Source organism: Nyctereutes procyonoides, unplaced genomic scaffold (genome assembly GCF_905146905.1).
Source record: "Nyctereutes procyonoides isolate TBG_1078 unplaced genomic scaffold, NYPRO_anot_genome, whole genome shotgun sequence".
In the NCBI taxonomy this organism is placed as follows: domain Eukaryota; kingdom Metazoa; phylum Chordata; class Mammalia; order Carnivora; family Canidae; genus Nyctereutes; species Nyctereutes procyonoides.
The window spans coordinates 8,405,279-8,424,636 of record NW_026575036.1 but is presented as its reverse complement, the minus strand read 5'-3'; the positions used below and the strand labels follow the sequence as shown (position 1 = coordinate 8,424,636).

At 33.5% G+C, this 19,358-nt stretch overlaps 1 protein-coding gene across 13 annotated transcripts in view; it reads left to right on the top strand.

Annotated features, from left to right (window-relative positions):
* The window catches only part of SOX5 (SRY-box transcription factor 5), a 999,299-nt gene that overhangs the window by 922,595 nt on the left and 57,346 nt on the right, over positions 1–19,358 (top strand). For all 13 annotated transcript variants that reach the window (XM_055318826.1, XM_055318829.1, XM_055318827.1 and 10 more), the window contains one exon: positions 6,183–6,329. In XM_055318826.1, coding sequence (XP_055174801.1) covers positions 6,183–6,329 — 147 coding nt within the window. The remainder of the gene's footprint in view (positions 1–6,182; positions 6,330–19,358) is intronic.

The window sequence follows — 19,358 nt, the reverse complement described above, 5'->3', positions numbered from 1 at the left end:
CATTTCTGCCTTTATTCATTTCTACTTTTCTTGCCTTTAGTATTTTCTGAGAAAGCATTAAATAATAGAGATTAAATCCTTGCCTTCAAGGAGTTTACTAGTCAGTAAACGGTTTGAGGGACCAACCAGTAATAGATATTTTTGTCAGTGCGTAATGCTTTCAGTCCAAATACTCCAGATGGCAGTTGGGCCCCAGGGTAATAGCAACAGGAGAAGTTGTATTTTCAACAATTTGGGAAAATAAACTATTAAGAAAAAGTGGCAAGAATTTACCATCTCAAGGAAGAAATGAAATAGGCTACCTCAAATTTTAAAGGCTCTTTTGTGAAACTTCTCCACCCCATGCACTGAGAAGTACCAGCCACTAGCTTAGGATAGCTGAGCAAAAATGGCTACCTGTGGAAGAAAATACAATTGTATATAACTGTGGGTTAAAAGCCAAGTTATCTAAACACAACTATACTATTTTCCCTCAAATTAGCAACAGTTTATTAGCACAAGTTAAAATATCTGTACCGTATCATCCCACCAGAATTTTTTTTTTGTCCCCACACTGTACCATTCTAACTCAACAGGAAGAATGCCTGCTAATGAACTATCAACCCACTGCCTAATAGTGCTTTGGAACATGTGGTACATTACAGGAAAAAAGCACTGATTAGGTTTAAGGGAGATAAATATAATTCAAGCTCATATTGTTGTTGACACACTGCAGCACACTTTTAATACTTAAAAAATAAAGTTTAATGAGCCATACTTTAGGGGAAACCCATGATGGAATTGTTCTAGCATTTTCACTATCTCAATATGAATTTTTAAAAATATTTTATTTATTTGGGACGCCTGGGTGGCTCAGTGGTTGAGCGTCTGCCTTGGGCTCAGAGCGTGATCCTGGGGTTCTGGATCAAGTCCCATGTTGGGCTCTCTGCATGGAGGCTGCTCCTCCCTCTGCCTGTGTCTATTTATTTATCCATGAGAGACACAGAGAGAGAGAGACACAGAGACACAGGCAGAGCGAGAAGCAGCCTCCATACAGGGAGCCCAATGTGGGACTCGATCCTGGGACTCCAGGATCAGGCCCTGAGCTGAAGTCAGATGCTCAACCACTGAGCCACCCAGGCATCCCTCTCAATATGAATTATAGGGAAGTCTCTGTGTGTGACTTCTTTTTTTTGAAAACAAAATACATGTGGTTTAGCTGTTATACAAGATAGTATAATGACTATATACACAAATAAGAATATATGATAGGTGAGTACTTACATATTATATCAATGAAATAAAGACCATATAAGTTATACTATTCATCCTGTTCTTCTATTTCATTTTTCTTTTCCCCAGTTAATTTGTAGTCATTTATGTGCCCACTGTGCTATAAACTTGGTATCATTTTTCCCATCTTCATTTCCACAATTGGTACTTCAACTCAAGTTACCATTAAAATTATTGCTACTAAATGTTGATAACCTCATAACAGATACTTTGCATATCTTTATTCTAGTAAAAACGATCACATATATTGCTTTAAAAAATTCAGTGACTTGCCTACCTACATATTAAATTTAAACTCAGTCTTTATGTGAAGATCTTCTGTAAGGTGCACTAGTCTACAAACCCAGTGCTGCTTTACTCTTCCTGGGATATGCACTCATTAGGTCACTGTCCTTTCTCCTGTCACCGTTCCACACCTTCTTCTGCATTCCTTTTGCAACAGCTACCTCATTCCTGCCCCTGTGCCTTTAAATTGTTCTTCCTTAGAATGCCACCTCCTTTTCTACTTCCAGCTTAACTACATCTCTTCTATGAAAAATCGGTTCGCCCTGACTCATTTCCTTTCCCTTCACACCTTTAAAAGTGGCATACAGTTATAAGACATTTATATTCTCATTGTTTTATGTTTATCAGTCTTGACTTAAGGAAGAAACTATATTTATCTATTGTTTGTACCCTCCACTGTGCCTAGCACAGTCCAGAGTATATAGCAGGAAGTCAGCACATTTATATTATCTAGTCAGTCTCTTACTTGGTATAATTAATTGCTAACTATAACTATTACTTATTGATAAAGCATTCTTTGCCATATGTTTCTGAGTATTTTTTATATATTATGTGATTTATTTCTCACAGCAACCCTATAAGGTCAGTTTTATTTATCCTGAATTTGCAGATTAAAGAACACTGCCTCAGTGTCATTGCCCAAGGTCACTAGTTCAGAACTGGTATTAGAATGGAATTTTGCCTTACTTTTAACTGTTCTAGTAGAAGTACACTAGAAGTAGAAAGCCACAGGTCCTTGAAAGAACTTCAGGGGATCCCTGGGTGGCTCAGCAGTTTAGCACCTGCCTTTGGCCCAGGACGTGATCCTGGAGTCCCGGGATTGAGTCCCGCATTGGGCTCCCGGCATGGAGCCTGCTTCTCCCTCCCCCTGTGTCTCTGCGCCTCTCTCTCTGTCTATGTCTATCATGAATAAATAAATAAATAAATAAATAAATAAATAAATAAATAAATAAATAAATAAATAGATCTTTAAAAAATAGATTTATGGAACAATTTGAAACGAAAGTGAGTTACACACACACACACAGACACTTATGGACACATGAGAACCAAGAAGACCCTAAGTAACCAATGGATAGTTTCCATCTTAATTTTATGTGATTGTTTTCTTAAAAAAAAAAAAAAATCTTTGTCTGAAGTAGGTGTAGGAATGAAGGGAAAGACATTAGGAATACAGTATTTTAAAGAGTGGAAAACCTAATGATCTGTAGAACTTGGGAGTTTTAGAAATTAAATCCCTAACACCAGAGTTTCGAGATAAGTGTAAAATTATTCTGCAAGGGAAAAATCATTATTCTGTTAGTCTGGCTAAGCTCATGAAGTGAGTGCTCTCTTTAAGCCTTAGCTTTTTATGTTTTGGATCTCCCAATTTGTTTTTGATGTTTAGAACAACTTAATTTTTTCATGAAAGTACATTTATCATGATGCATTTTATATTTAACTCTCGATTTATCTACAGTCTTTTAAAGAAAAATGTTAACCCGATTTTTGCCTAAAAACTTTGTATACTTAAGCTACATATACACACAAATTATAGGTGTATCTATAATATGGAAATGGGTTATATGGTTCACAGGATGTTTTTTTACTTCAGGTGGCCTTCCAATGCCACTACATTCCACTGACCCTTCCCTCTCAACAAGATCAACCAGTGGTTCTGTGATTGTTGCTCTCACTCAATACAAAGAGCTACTGTTACTCTTGATTTGCTTTAAGAGCATGTAATAAATGAAATAAAATATTAGTCATCTCTTGATTCCCTTCTTTTAAAATTAGTCAGCACACACATATATGGATAAATGAACTTAATTTTTTGAAAGATTAAATTTAAGTAAGTCACAGCGGCATTTTTTTTTCTTTTTGGTAAGTTGCTTCTTTAAAACTACTTAAATTTCCTTTTAACTTGTGTATTAGGTCAAATTAGGACCCAGAAGTATTAAAATTTCTGGTTTATTTTACCTGTGCAGACTTGAAGTGTGTTAGATTTTCTAAGATCGGGCTTTTTTAATGCTTCCTGTAATATAATGTAAATTTAAGGAGCACATATATTTTACACAAAATAAAACTTATTAGAAATAGATATTTCCTACTTTCAAGCCTTGGTGAAGCAGGAGAAAGCCAAATATGAGGAAAAGGATATGGAAGATTGAGAGGAATGAAGAGCTACCTAATGTTAACCATACTCTTGTAGATTTTATATGCTTGTGACATTTTCATCATAAATTACTTTAAATTTCTATAGTCTATAAAAGTACCAGTAAAATGTATGATACCATCCTGTTCTCGTAAAAATGTTTAAATGGGTCCATCTATTTTACAAATTTAGTTTTTTTTTTTTTACTCAAAAGCATCTCTCAGGACAGTTTAATGAGGATAAACCTTAATTTCATAATTAAAAAGATAAAAATAATGCATTTATTTTAATGAGGAAAGGATGTGCATGTTATTTTTTATTCCAAATATATGTCATCTGCAACCTTCAAATTCAATAAAGTATTTCAGAGTATGCTTATACTTGTATTTCAATAGTAGTTCTTATACTACTTTGGAAGTTGTGATTCTGTCTGTAGAGATTTATTTTTAAGCATTGAATCACTTTTTATAAGTGACTAGTCTATTTAATTATCTAATTAACACATAGCGGCAATATTTTTTCAAATTATGAAAGAATTAATAATTCTTTAATAATCAAAATTTTGAATAATTATTTTGTCCACATTTTTCTTTTTACCTACAGATATTAAAGTATCTCAGGTCAATCTTCAGTAATTATGAAACAATCTTATATTATATGTATACTAAACCAGTAATATGGATTATTAGCTTCTAGGTATAATACCCACTAGAATAATTTTTAAAGACAAGGAGATAATATATAATACAATATGAAATTTATAATATGTGATATTACTTCAGACTATTTTTAATAATATTTTTAGTTCAGTAAATGTTATTCAGTACATGTATTTTACTGGATAAAATTTTAATTTACAGAGTGGTATCTTGGAATATTGGTTATTTTCTTAATAACTTCATCAACAGCTTAGGATGAAGACAGAAAATACTACTTTTTTTTGAATTGTAGAAAACAATGCAAAGGTTTTTAACACAAGTGTGGGAAATGGATTAATTCTGATACTTGAAAAAATGATAAACTGTCAGTCATTGTATTTGACGTCATGTCCTTTTACTCTTTTTTATGAAATCTAAGGCATATGAATTAAATCCTATTTTTCTGTTTCAAAGACTGAAATAAAAAATACACACAAACTTGGGGAGAAGGAACACTCATTACTGATAGTACAAATATACTCTTCTGGTTTCCTTTGTCTGGAATATATCTTGTGTTAGTTGTCATAAAAAACAATTTTTATCAATAATTTTAATGATCTGTTTCATTTAAACCACAATATCTGGAAACTATGAACAATGTGTGTGTATTTTCATGTAAATATATGCCTGTCTTCAGTTTTCAATATTTCATTTCTAGAGAGACCCCACTTATCAGGGTCTCTGGCTTATCCTGAGCAGTTGTACCATTTGAAATTTCTTTCAGAGAAAAATCAGGATAAGCTATGTCACAGTACTTTTCTCTGAGGGCTTTTTTCTTTAGTATCAGTCATTTTATTACAGAAATTCTAGCTTGCATACACACATACATGTGCATGTGTGTGTGTGTGCAGACGCATGCATACATGCTAATAATTTCTTTTCCATCCAAACCCTAAAATTTTCACAAACTACTGACTGGTGAAGAAAAGAGAATTGATCGAAACATTTAAGGTGACTATTGGAATCTAAAGTAACCTCCTTGTTTTAAGATACCATATCATATGGCAATTATTATCAAAGTGACATTCTCTTTTGTTATTAAATTGATTTGTTGAAGAATTTTTTACTGGTTATTTAATAAAAATTACTGTGTGGTGGCTTAGTGGAAGAGTGCATGTTTCAGACAGTATTCTTAAAACCCTAATCCTCAAGATGATTTCGGGTTTGTCTGTGTTTATATACCATGACGTAAAGTGGACTTCTGGCAAGCATCCAGTTAATTTTTTCAATGTAGGTAGACTCACCAGATAATGTTCTTCAGATACTCTCCTTTCATGCCCTCTCAATGGCTTTTTGTGTATTTGTATGATTAGGAAAAAAATTGTTACAGGTGTCTATTGCAACAAGTCAAAAAAAAAAAAAAAGGAGGTATACCAGACTTAAACTGATATGGATAGTAAGAAAATTACTTTGCATATGAGGCTGTGTTCTTTTCTAATGCACTGTGAACATTTTAAAATAGAGCAAAAAGAAGTCTTGACCAAATAATATGATAGACTTATTTTCTCTAGACATTAGGAAAGACTAAATATGAATGACTGTTATTTGTTTTGAGTCCCTGGACATCCTGAAGCTAGAATCCCTTCTATTTGGTATCTGTCATTTCTCCCCAGAGAAGGAAGTCATGAAAGTTAAGGTGATAACTTCTTTTTTTAAAATGTTCCAGGGCAGTAAACAAGAAGACTCAGAAGAACTACGACCTCTGAATATAGGTACTTTCTGAGAGGTGCATTTATTTTATTACTGACAGTCTTTTATCTCTCTTTCCTTCTCTCTCCCTTTTTTTCTTGTAGCAGTTATATGCTGCCCAGCTAGCTGCAATGCAGGTATCTCCAGGAGGGAAGCTCCCAGGCATACCCCAAGGCAACCTCGGTGCTGCTGTATCTCCTACCAGCATTCACACAGACAAGAGCACAAACAGCCCACCACCCAAAAGCAAGGTACCCTTTTGAAGAAGCTGTCTTGCCATTTAGAGTTTTCCTTTTCATTCAGTGACATTTATTGAATATCTATTATGTGCCAGCTACAGGATTGACCTCTGGGTCTTCAAGGAGATAAGAGTCTAGTAAGATTAATAAGGATCAGTAACACACGTACATTTAGTCATTCATTTATTCAACAAGCATGCATGGATAGCTATAGTAGGAAATGTGAGTGATACAAAGATTTATAAGATAGATATATGCTGTGCTCAGGTAGCTTAAAGTGTTATAAAATAGATACCCATGTTCTATGATACAAAGTCTCAGAGAGTTACAGATAAAGTTCATTGGAAGTCATTAAGACAAAGATGTTAGTTACCTCTAATGAGAGATTCTGGGAATGGTTTCCCAAAAACAGGGGCAACTGAAATATACCTTATAATCTGAGTACAGACAGGGCATCCAAAAAATATTTATTTAAATATCAATAAATTTTATAATGCTGAGCAATATGGATATAATTTCAGATATATCATTCATCCAATGAGATTCTCACGATAAATAAAGATAATTATAGGGTTAGAAGTAAGATTATTTAGAAATAGAATTACTTTTGGGAGCAAAGAGAAATTTTTTTTTTTTTTTTAAAGACCAACTCTCTGGGCTTTAAAGATTTATCTATTTATACCTTAGAGGGAGAAAGAGAGGACTAGTGGGGGGAAGGAGCAGAGAGAGAGAGAATCCTCAGGCAGAGTCCCTGCTGAGTATGGAGCCCTACACTGGGCTAGATCGCAAGACCTGAGATGAAATTGAGTCAGCCGCTTAACCAACTAGCTACCCAGGCACCCTAAGGAAACATTTCTTGAGAGAACATGGAAAAGAATTGGCAGGGAGATTATTCAAATGATTTATTCTTCGTATTGGAAGAGGGAAGAAGTAAAATTTTAATTTCAAATGTTTTGTGTAAGATCTTAAGATCTTAGAAAATGATATATGAATATATTAAACTCTCTGTGAAAGAAGACAGGAGAGTAACCATAAAGTATTTTCCCCTGCAATTACTCGGAAATGCCAACACATATTTATTTCTATTAGAAAATATTAAGTAGAAAACTGATGTATTTAATTTACCCTCAAAATAACGTTTCATCTTTTACTGAATAACCTAGAAAATTGTTTCTATTCTCCCTTTCTCAAATGCCATATTGGAAATATCTTAAGAGTAACAAGGTTAAAAGTATAGTCTTAACAATTGAAAGAGATAGAGAGAGAAAAAAATTTAAAAAAAAAGAGAAAAAAAACCTCCCAAGAATTCCTTTTTAATCCTATTCTAGTACCCTGTAGATGCCTTTCACCATTAGTATATTAATTCAGAGGGTGAATTGGGAAAGTGTACTCCAGCTTCTACCTCCCCAAAACTCTTGGGGCCTTTTCCATATTATTAAGAGGTAAATACATTTGAAAGTACAACTTAACCTGGACAAAGAACTTATACCATGCTTCAGCAAGAGTATGTGCAAATATATAGTTCAAATTATTGTACCCACTGCTGGGACATTAGGAAGGTGTGTACAAACACATCTTTTAAGATTAATTTCAGTTGTGTAATGGACCTTGCATGTTCTGTGCTTAACGTACAGTGAAGATCCAGTCTACTTTTCATTATTATCACAGTAGAACGTAGCTTTTAAAACTTGGCAATAATTATAACATTTGTCTAGTAAAATTTAATTTTAAAGCAGTGATATTTTGGGGTCTTCACAGACCAGCAGTTTTAATGTATTGCATGTAAGGGCTAATTTTGAGTAAAGTAAATAGCTATAGCAGCATAGTCACTGTCACACACAGATAATTCTGTGAGGAATTATTCTCTGGATTTTTTTCCCTTGATTTATCATGTTTCATAATGATCTTTGCATTAGGACATTTCATTTTGTGATTTTAGAGTATAGACTTCACTTGTAAATGACTAATAGAGTTTTTTTTTTCCATACCTCTCAAGTAACTTTTTATCATTAGCATCTTCCCTCCAAATTTCTAACTCAAATAATCATGAAGTTTTTGCTTCAATCAGCCTCACGCATTTATGGGTCTATTCATTCATTCATTCATTCATTCATCCATTCAAATGTTTACTGAGCAGTTGCTACAGTGATACTTTTCCTAGGTAAATATGGCAAATGCACAAGTGAGTGAAGGTTAGCGTGGCCAAGACTGGCACACTGCTTTATAGGGTCTGTGGCTCTAGACATGCCTAGAATCTTATAGAATAGGTGCAAAGCAGACATGTTACCTCAGTGATAATCTTCCATTTTCTATAGTTTCATATACCTCCACTTTTTGGTACTAGTGTAAAAGTGAATTATGTTTCTATGTCTATTATATGTAAGTTTATAAGTTTTTATAGTCTATCTTTAAAATTCAGTAACTTTTTGGAAATTAGCCCTTATGAATTTTCTGTCATGTAAAGTTTAAGAAAACTATAGATGTTGTGTTTCTTCCCACTTGCAATTCAGTAAAATGCATAAAAAGTCTAACCAACAATAAAGTGTCTCTTTTTAGATAATAACATGATCTGATAAAAATATCTCCCTTCTTTGCTCAGAGTGCTCTAGCATACTGTCTACAACCACTCATTGTCAGAAAAGATGTTTTAAATGTGATTTTGTTTTGGCTCAGCAGTAAAATTTAGTACATCAAAAATAGACCAATAAATATTACTGTCATTTTAATGAATAACATGGCCAAAAAGATAAAACCAACAGTAAATAAGGAGGACCCATTTCAAAACATGAATTTAGTTTCTTATAACCTGAAACTGACATATATATGGCATTATAAACATTTTTACTTCACAAAGCTATTTTACTTATATGAAATAGCTATCATTTATCACTATATTTATATTTTTAAACAATTAATTCTTAGTGTCCTAGGCTATTTTCTGTGTGTTTTATTGGTGAATTCTCTTGTCTGTTTTACTATGAAACAGAATTATTTTATTGATGGGCTTTGTGTGATGGCATACCTACCTGGCATAAACCAAACTGACAGTTTACGTTTAAGATATATTTATTGTTTGGAACAATGGAATTGTCAGCCACATCTAAATGATGATGTAAGGAAAATGATCTTATTGGCAGCTGTCAAAAATCAACCGTATTCTCTGGGTTTTATTGCCTGCCCTTCTTCCCAGGTGTGCCTTTGCCTTTGCCTCACAACTCTAGAGAAGGACACAAACAAAACTTATTTGCAATTTGCAAAAAATGGAAGGGGGGAATCAAAAGGAGGGGGCTCCAAAAGACTGTAAAATTGTACAGCATGAGTCCTCTGATGCATGCTGTTTTCAATCTGCTGTGTGCCAGTTGGAGGCTTGGGGAGTGTGTGCGCGCACGAGAAAGGATAATGCTGAGAAATGATAGAGTGGCTGTGACCTCCAAGCTCAGCCTGGAAATCCAAGACATTGATTTCACTTAGCATTCCTGCTGAGAAATCTGGCGGAGTTCAGTTGTAATAAAAGAACAAGATTCTGTTCTAATGGTAATGGCGTATGACAGACATATCACTTTGTCTGTCCTCAGCACCAGAGAGAGGAGAATTGGAGAAAGGTCACCTGACCTGCCGGTGGTGTTGTATGAGTGCTGTACTGAGCTTTGAACTGCCGCCTAGGAACGTAATTATTTATAATATTAAATGATAAAGAAACCTTTAGAGGGTTCACAATGAATCTCTAAAAACTGCAAACAGAAATTGTGTTCTGTAAATATGAAAACACAAAAAGAAATCTGGTCTCTTCAAAATCTGCATTGGAGAATATGGGTAGCATGCCTTGTTGAGTTTTATGTCCTTGAACTTACTGCTTGTGAAATGTTTTTGTTAATGCCTGACATATTGTCATTGGTTAATCTTTCTTTTTTTAATGCCTTGATTTTATTAGGCAAAAGCCAAAAATCTATTTTGCCAACAATTAATAAATTAAGGTCACTGGCAGATTTTTTAAATTTTTCAGGTGTTACATAAAGTCCTTTTTAATAAATGTACAGATGTGTCTTTAAAAATTGGGTTTTTTTCCCCTCCACATTCTACTCCAGGACCATTCTTTTCAGTAACCAACATAAAGAAAAATATTTCACCCTTCAGAGATATTCTCTTAGCTCATGTGTGTCCTCACAGCTAGTTTCTTGCTAAACATTAGTAAATAACTTTGAATGAAAGTATGAAATCCTGAACTTTTGTGTATAAGAGATCTTATTTAAAGGAAATATAAGAAATACTTCTGCCTCTCATATTAAGGAAAATTATTCAGTTAAAGTACTGTTGCGCCATATTGATCTTTGAGTCTCATATACAGAATTGCTCCTCTGATTCTGTCTAAATTACTCAACAAGTGCTTAAATTTATTTGTTTATAGTTTAGCATTTTGCCACAAGATGGATTAATGTATTAGTGACTTTCAGTTTTGCACCAGCCTATTTCCTTATTTAAATGACTTTCTGAATTATTTGTTGCAGTCTTTTAAAAACCTATATAGCCTTCCTTTGTGATAGCAGTGAAACTTGATAAACTTGTTTTGTGAGAATACATTATTTCTTTTAAAAATAGTATAATCAATGTCAGCCCTAAAATAGTAATCTTAGGAGGAAGAATATTTTTACTTAATTTCAAACACCACTCACACAACTATTGGTAATGAATAGATTTATAATCCCATGTTACCAAGATTTTCTCATATATGTCACAGATGTGCTGACTATCTGAACTTTACATTTTAAGTGATTTGCCATTGTGAAAGTAGCCTCCTCTTGGGAAAATTATAAGAGCATCTTGTAAATACTATTAAATGTCTCTTGGTATTTGATGAAAACTTGTATATTGCCTACAAAGCCAAGAGTAGTTAGTTTGAAAATCTGATGACGAGAGAATTCTTAGGTGCTTTTTTTTTTTACCTTTACTATGACCCTTGTCCTACTCCTCAGTCACAATTTTATCTCTATCAGTGACAGGAGCACATAGATTGTCCAGATCAATTCTTTTTTGTTCTTTTCAAATACTTATAGCAAGTGATGTTCCCGTTTGCTCAGCAGTAGCACCTGGGAGTTATGACAAGGGAAAGAAATATTTTCCAACAAGCCAGAAACAGCCCTAGCCAGCTGATCAGACACAACAATCAGATTCTTTCAGATGCAACATCCTCTTAAATATTGCTTCAAGTTCAGAAGCAAGAAGAGGAACTATATTGTTATCTGATCTCGTTTCGCATGTGTAGTAATGAAGATCTTTTCTGATTTGGTGACTAGCTGCTTGTGTTAATAGTGTCTGACTTGTCAATGACTCTTATTAGGGCACCTATTTTCTGCTGTAACACTACCAATCACATAGTTTCATGCTATCGAATAAGCATTACATCAGTACACACTTATCTGCAGGGTAGAATTTTGTAGCTTAATACTATGAGTCACAACCTGCGTCCCATACAAGATTATTTAGCATTATGTTGGGAGTATGAGAAATCAGAAGGTAATCATGATTCATCTTAATTGAAAATTAGTTCTAACAGGAGATTTGGGAAATAAAGCTTTTTGCTAACTTTGAGATAGTGTTCTGTAATGCCAACTGAGGGGAAAGGCTGAGTACAAGTATACATGTAGTGTAACTACAATTGAACCATCACCAACACAAACTATATGACAAAAAAATCTTTAAAGATAAAGCACAAGAAATCAAAGTGATTTCATAAGTTTTAAATGGCTCAGAAAGTGCTAAGGCCTTCACGGGAATACTTCCATGATGAAAAGTTTGAAGAGCACTGTTCAATATAGCTGTAACTTCAGCATTTTTATCTGGCCATGAAAAATTTTGAGGAGTAGTAGTTGCTAGAGACGTAATTTCCAACATGTGCAAGTTCCTAGAATACTAGTATTTGACTTAATCTTAGACCTCTTCAGATCAAGATCGCAAATAATCATTATTGACTACACCAGGCTGGAATTGGCCTCAGTGTGGTATCTCTAAGTAATCCAGAGTGCTTAAATATAATTAATAAAAGAGAAACTACCTTTCATCTACAAACGTAAAATGAAATAAAATCACTGATCCATTGTGAAACTGTTGGACTTGGTACTTTTTCCAGATTTCATTTTTTTCCTAAAACTTCAGAACAGAAGGGGATGTTAGCCCTAGCTAATTATAACCACATTCAAAGTGCCCATTTTCTATTCTTATGCTTTTTTAAAAATATTTTATTTATTTATTCATGAGAGACAGACAGAGAGAAAGAGAGAGAGAGAGAAAGAGGCGGAGACACAGGCAGAGGGAGAAGCAGGCTCCATGCAGGGAGTGTGTGTGATGCGGAACTCGATCCCGGGACTCCAAAATCAGGTCCTGAGCTGAAGGTGGCGCTAAACCGCTGAGCCACCCAGGGATCCCTTATTCTTATGCTTTAAACACTGTCTGGCATGTCAATTAAATGCTAGAAGCTCCCTGATAACCTTGCTCTGTAGAGCTGCTTTGTTGAATAACTGTTGAACACCCCTCTCTCTCCGGTATGTCAATACCTGTGAAATAACAATTTTGTGAGCCTTTGAGATGTGATATGGATGTGTCACACTCAAGAAGTGAATTCATTTGAGAAGAATCACTCTATAGAGTTAAACTGGAAATGTACCCATTATCATCACTTCCTGGGTGGGACTTATGTACAGTGAATATAACATAGTGGTCCTGTCATTTTAAATAAAATAGTTTTCTTTTTGCAGTTCCATGTTGCTAAACTGAAATATGTTAAATGAAGTGTTATCAGCAGAACCCCTGTGATGAGCCTCCTCCTTCCTTATTCATCTGTATTCAGTTGACAGAAATCTCAAACAGCTAGGTACTTAAACAGAGGCTTTTCTGAGCACAGTGATATTAAATGTCCAAGTAGGTCATTTGGTGATATATTCTTATGACTCAGAGAAAGAGGGGTTGGTCACATTTGTAACATAAAGACAGTAAAAATTATTTTAAAAAGAGATAGACTAGTCATAATCATTTTTTTTAAGGCAAAATATACAGAGGGATTTAGATAACTTTCTTTGAATTCAACTGACCTGGCCTCTGTTCCCCAGTATACTGAGTTTGTTTTGACAGGAACCTGTCTTGAACACAGCAGCCAGCTCTGAGGAACCATGTCAAAGCTTTTTAATAATGCAAACCATTGGGAAAGTGAGGGGATGTTGAGCATGTGCAGACACAGGAAGATCCACAGAATCACGGTTTCTAAATGAAATTTGCCCTCTGAAATAGATCCAAGCCAAAGAAGATTCACCATCCAAAAAACTGTGATTAAGGCATTTTAATTTTAAAACCAGGCATTTAAAACCTAGATAATATATATAGAAAGGAAAAACAGCAATATGAAAGGATGCCTCTGTGTAAGAGGAGGATCTGGTTCAACCTCAGTGAACATCATGGCTAGAAAGGATAAGTCATTACTATGTCAGAGACTGAGAAAGCAAAGACACACTTCTGTAGTTACCTTTCTTTTGGGGAAAGCATTTATGATTTCAACTTCCTAAAATGCACTTCAAATCAGCTCAGATTCTTTATTTTTCTATCCTAAGTAAATGATCAGTGCCTCATTTGAGCTGATTATTGACCCCTTTCCATCCCTCTAGGCCATACGTGTACTGGAACTGTTTGGAGAATTGAGAAGAGAAACCATACAGGACTCCTCTGGCCTCAGATTTGATTCCTTCTTTAATCAAATATATCTGTTTACACAACTTTCTTATTCATAAATAGGAGGAATTTTAATGGTCTGTCTCACAGAGATGCACCAAAGTATAGATATGTTTTTAAAATGACAACAAATATCAATTCATATTTAGATTGATGGAAAATAGTATAAATACATATTCATTAATTATATTTGTTCAATATATTTTTCTTTAGAGGGGACAAAGCATTCTACAATATTTTTAAACATTACAAAATGGAGAGGGGAAAGAAAACACAGTAATTAGATGTAGATGAAGAGTCAAAAAAATTTAAGAGATGTACCATTCTAAACTAAAGACAAGTTCAAAACCCAAAGTATTCAAAAGTGTCATTTATTTAACAAAATGTATTAGACTTTTTATTTAGAGACGTGTAGAAACTTAAGAAAAAAGGAAACTCGGAAGGTACTCAATTCAGAACACAATAATCGCCTCACCGAGGTCACTTTGCCACCACTCCATGAGGTGGCATTATTTTATTCAGAATAACTCTTATTGTCACAATATTCTTATTTAAATAGAATTGTAATCAGCCTTCCAGGATTTCAGCCTGTGGTTTCATTGAATGACAATTGTATTTGTTAGTACTCTTTCAGCTGCAAGTAATAGAAAACCCAACCCAAACAGGATCAAGCAAAAAGGAAATGTATTCACTCATATTAAAAAGAAAAATTATTCTGACTTCAGGCCTGGTTTAATCAGGAGCCCAAACAGTATCGCACAAAAGTGTTTCCTATCTCTTAGCTCTGTTCTTTTCTCATTCTTCAAAAGACTGTTCCTTTTCAGCATTTTATAGCACCCTATGCTTTACATCTATCATTCACTGATTCAACAAGTATTAATTCATGCCTATCGTGTGTCAAGTTAAATTCAAGGCAGTAGAACTACAGCTCCTATAGCTATGAACAAAACAGTTTGTCCTCTTAAGATCGTGCAGAATAAAAGGAAGAGACAAACTGTGGGCAATTAAACAAATAGATAATTTCATATATCGGTAAGTGCTATGAAGAAAATAAAACATAGTAAAAGATAAAATTCCTGGGGATATGCAAGGAAATCTTCTGAAGACAGAGATATAAAGGAAATCCTGTCTGAGACCTAAATCACGAAAAGGAAAGTACCTGCAAAGGTCTGGGGAAAAGCTAATCCGAATAGGAGGAACAGCAATTGCAAAGACTCTAATATGTGAGTGAGGCTGATAAATTCAGGGCTTAGAAAATAGGTTGGAGTAGCTAGAATGCAGTTACCATGAGGGAAAATAATAAGAAATGGGGTTGAGAATGAGAAAGACCAGATCATGTAGGACTTTTTCATGTTAAAGAATTTATACTATATTCTAACTGCATTCAATTTAGAGAGAAATAATAGGTTTTCCATTTGCCATACCATTTATTAATCTGCAAATTTTAATTTCCTACTCACTGTATTTCTTTCTTAGGGTATTATGTTTTTGAGGCATAAGAAATTTTGTTTTCTCTTACCCTTGGGCCAATTAATAGTTTAAGTATTAATAGTTAGGTATCTCTACAATAGTTCTCTAGAAATATGGTGGAATCTGACCTTCATGACATATATTGGACCTTGCCACTGGAAAGTCAAGATCCTTTAATTTGACAAATGTCTATTAATTGCCTGTGATGTGTCAGTCACAGTCCTAGGACCTGAAGATGCTGGCACATAGTGTAGAGCTCTGTGCTCATGTTGCACAGAGTATACAGTGAGGTATGTAGTGAGGAATATGGGTGGGAAGAGAATTATATATAGCCTATTAAAGGCAGCAAGTAAGTGCCAGCAGTGTAGATTTAACCTAAAATATTTCCTGGGTTTTCTTCAGATTCACTTACTTTATCAGGGTTTTTTCATTAGCAATACAAGAAAATACACACTCTTCATAGTGCCTGTCACTACCTGTATGAAGCAAATTACAAGGTTGCATTTCGGGAGTGATATTTTGATATTCACACTAACACATGAGCACTAATTCAAATTTAGTCACCTTAAAAGTAAAAATTACTATTTGCTGGTGATGATAAGAGTTTTAGAACTCTTATTTTACTTATCTTCTTTTGATCAGATTAATAAACCACATAGGAAAACAGACCCTAATTTCTAATTAATCTGATTTTTGCTTTTGATATTTTTTACTTTTTAAAAATTTTTACCCCCAAAATTATAAATCCGTGTGATTTCAACAGATCTGCCAAATGCAACAGACCTTTAGCTAGCTTTAAAAAAATCAGGGGAAAATAAATAAATAAATAAATAAATAAATAAATAAATAATCAGGGAAAAATTAGTAAAAATTATGGTCTATTTAAGCATGTACATAATAATTCACTTAGAATTCTATTTATTTTACTGATAGTTTATATACAAAGTTCCACTAATACTATATTATTGTATTATATTCTATGAAGTGTGATTCCTTTTTATTTACACCTATGTTCCCCTTTTTTCATGAACTTATGATATGAAAGCAGCCTTAATTGTATCTATTAAGAAATAGATACTATTTTAATCCAGAATCAATCCAAAAAGTTATAAGATAATGAAATTCTCCATCATCATTTATATAGTTTCTCTCTACTGGCAATAATCAGCCATAAAAACGTAGTCATTCTTAATTACAACTTTTTAAACAAAGACCAGAGATTGTATGCATTGATTAGTATTAAATATGAAAAGAAATGTCCTCAACAGATACACAGTGAGTGGTATAATTCACATTGACCGTAAATTTTTGTTTAGGGGCTGTTTAACATGATCAGGAATTCATAAGCTTGTATTCATTACCTTGCATATCTTAAAGTTTGAGAACGTAGGAGACACAGAATAGCATTCAAAATAGAGAATAGCTCTTTTTTGGACCTAGGAAATAATTTTATGGCTCTTTTTTACTTGAAAATATGTTTGAATTTTTTTTTCTATATTGAGTAAGATTTTTTCTCACTGAAAATTTAATCTTAGAAATATTAAATTTGAAAAATGTATTCTTTCTGGCTCAGAGTATTGAGTATTGCTAAGAACTTGTCTAACACAGTGCTGCTTAGAAAGGAGCATGCCTACAAATGCAAGTGTCTAAATATTACAAAAAGCTAGCAGCTTCTCTTAACCTAAAACCTAAGGTGTTCTAAAGTTCTCATGGGAAGAATGTGCCCCTTTCTAGTCCTGGACCTCCTTGTAGATAATATAATTAGATGCTTCTTAGAATTACACACCCCTCCTTATGAGCTGTATGACTTACAGTTGTAATATCCCACAGTTTTCAGCACTTGACTTCTAACTACAGACTAGCTGATTCCGTTGAGTAACGTTTTCAGAACTCAACAGTTAAAAAACATACTCTTTATGACTTCTGTTTTTCAAAAGGAGAAAGATAAGATCTCTAAATTTAGAAAAAAATAAAGACCACAATTTTCATTTTACAAGTTTTACAATACCAAGATAATATGAAGGGAAAAATGTATATTCAAATTGATAAAAAATTCATTTTCCCCCAAATTGTTTGCCAATACCAGAAAATACTAAGAACCCTACATTTTTGTAAAACCACAAAATATTTTTTCATTAAAACTCTGGTGTAGTCCTTTGCAAGACCAATGATCAGTACTGAGATTCTGTATGTGACTTTCATTTAAATTGGGCCTTTCAATAACCAAGGAATTTTATTTTTTAGTTCATTATATAATTTGAGCTGTTATGGTTTATTGTATGATTTTGATGACTTTTGGCAGTGTAGATATTTCATAAATAGGAGAACAAGAAATTGAAACCAAAAATAGAAAGGATGAAATACTGCAGAAAATTTTCTCTTGTGTTATTTCCAGTAGCACTTAAAATAACATAAGAAAAATATTCTGTTGTGAAGTATGTATAAAAGCATCATGACAGCAATAGGAATGTCCTTAAATAGGTACAGATTTGTGTTTTCTATACTTTTCCATGTAACTCTTTTGAGGATCAAAGTTTCATTTTAAGTCAGCAGGAGCTCAATATTCAGGTCAATCCTATATAAATATAGGGCAAGACAAGAATTTTGGGTCAACTGATGGAATTTTTAGTGCCAGTTTTCATGCAAATAGTGCTGTCATTTAAGAAAATGGCAATTCGGATCTAATTTTAAGAAAATCACTGGGTAATTTGAGGGGGAGTTGCTTGGTTTTTTTTCCATTAGTTTTCCTAGAGTTTTACTGAGCTACAATTCTGTTTTTTTATATCTGGGACTATAATTTATGGACTTGCTATAAAATTATTAGAATTTTCTCATAATATTATGAGAAAAAATCAATTTCATAAGATTGATCATATTAGATACACTTCCTTCATCCTTTGAATTTTAAGTGGCTGGCCCATAATATGCGCTCAATAAATGTTTACTCGGTTACATGTTTATGTTACACAGCTCGATGTCAATAATACAAATTTAAACCATAGCTATCACTGTTTGTGATGTAGTTTTCACTATATATCTATTTTTGCAGTTAAGTTATTAATACCACATGATCTAAGAGAATGTGTCTATGTATTTTTTAATCCAGAAATAACTTTTTTTAGCTCTTGTCAGGTGAACTACTGGGCCTTTGGTGTAACCATATTATTTTCTAGAATTCTGGACATATATAAAATGCTGGAAATTTAATAAGATAAAAAGAAATATTTAAGAAAGGTTTTGAAATATTATTTCAAAGTGCACTGAAATCCTATTTTTAAAAACAAGATCTACCTAATATCCACAGTTAATAAAATACAATTTAGTTTACATGATATATCTTCTACTGGAAAAAGAAGAATGAGAATATCTTCCTTTGGACATTTGGAAAAAGACATTTCCAAGCCATAGACCTTACATTTTGCCTGAAACAAAACTATATGTTTCTTCACTGGCTTATATAATTTTTTAAAAAACTGCATAATGATTATGTTAGTCATAGCTGAGGTTTCTAGAATCGCTTTTTTTACTAAGAACATTTTTTACTAAGGTTTATTCAGGAAACTTTTTGAACACCTATAATATGCTAGAGAGTATGGTAGAACCAAAAAAGAACAATAATTAACACCCAGTACAGTGTAGTGGGGAAGATGAACAAACTAACAAATAAATTCTATGGACTGAGTACTAGTCAAAGAATAATATAGAGGTAAGGGGAAAAGTTCCCAGCACAACCTTGGAGTAATCGGAGAATGAGGACACTTCTTCCAAAGGATATGCCATTTAGAAGGTTTTTGAAGGAAATGAAACAGCCAATACAAGGCATATACGAGTGAAAGAACAGAGTGTTGGGTTTCATCT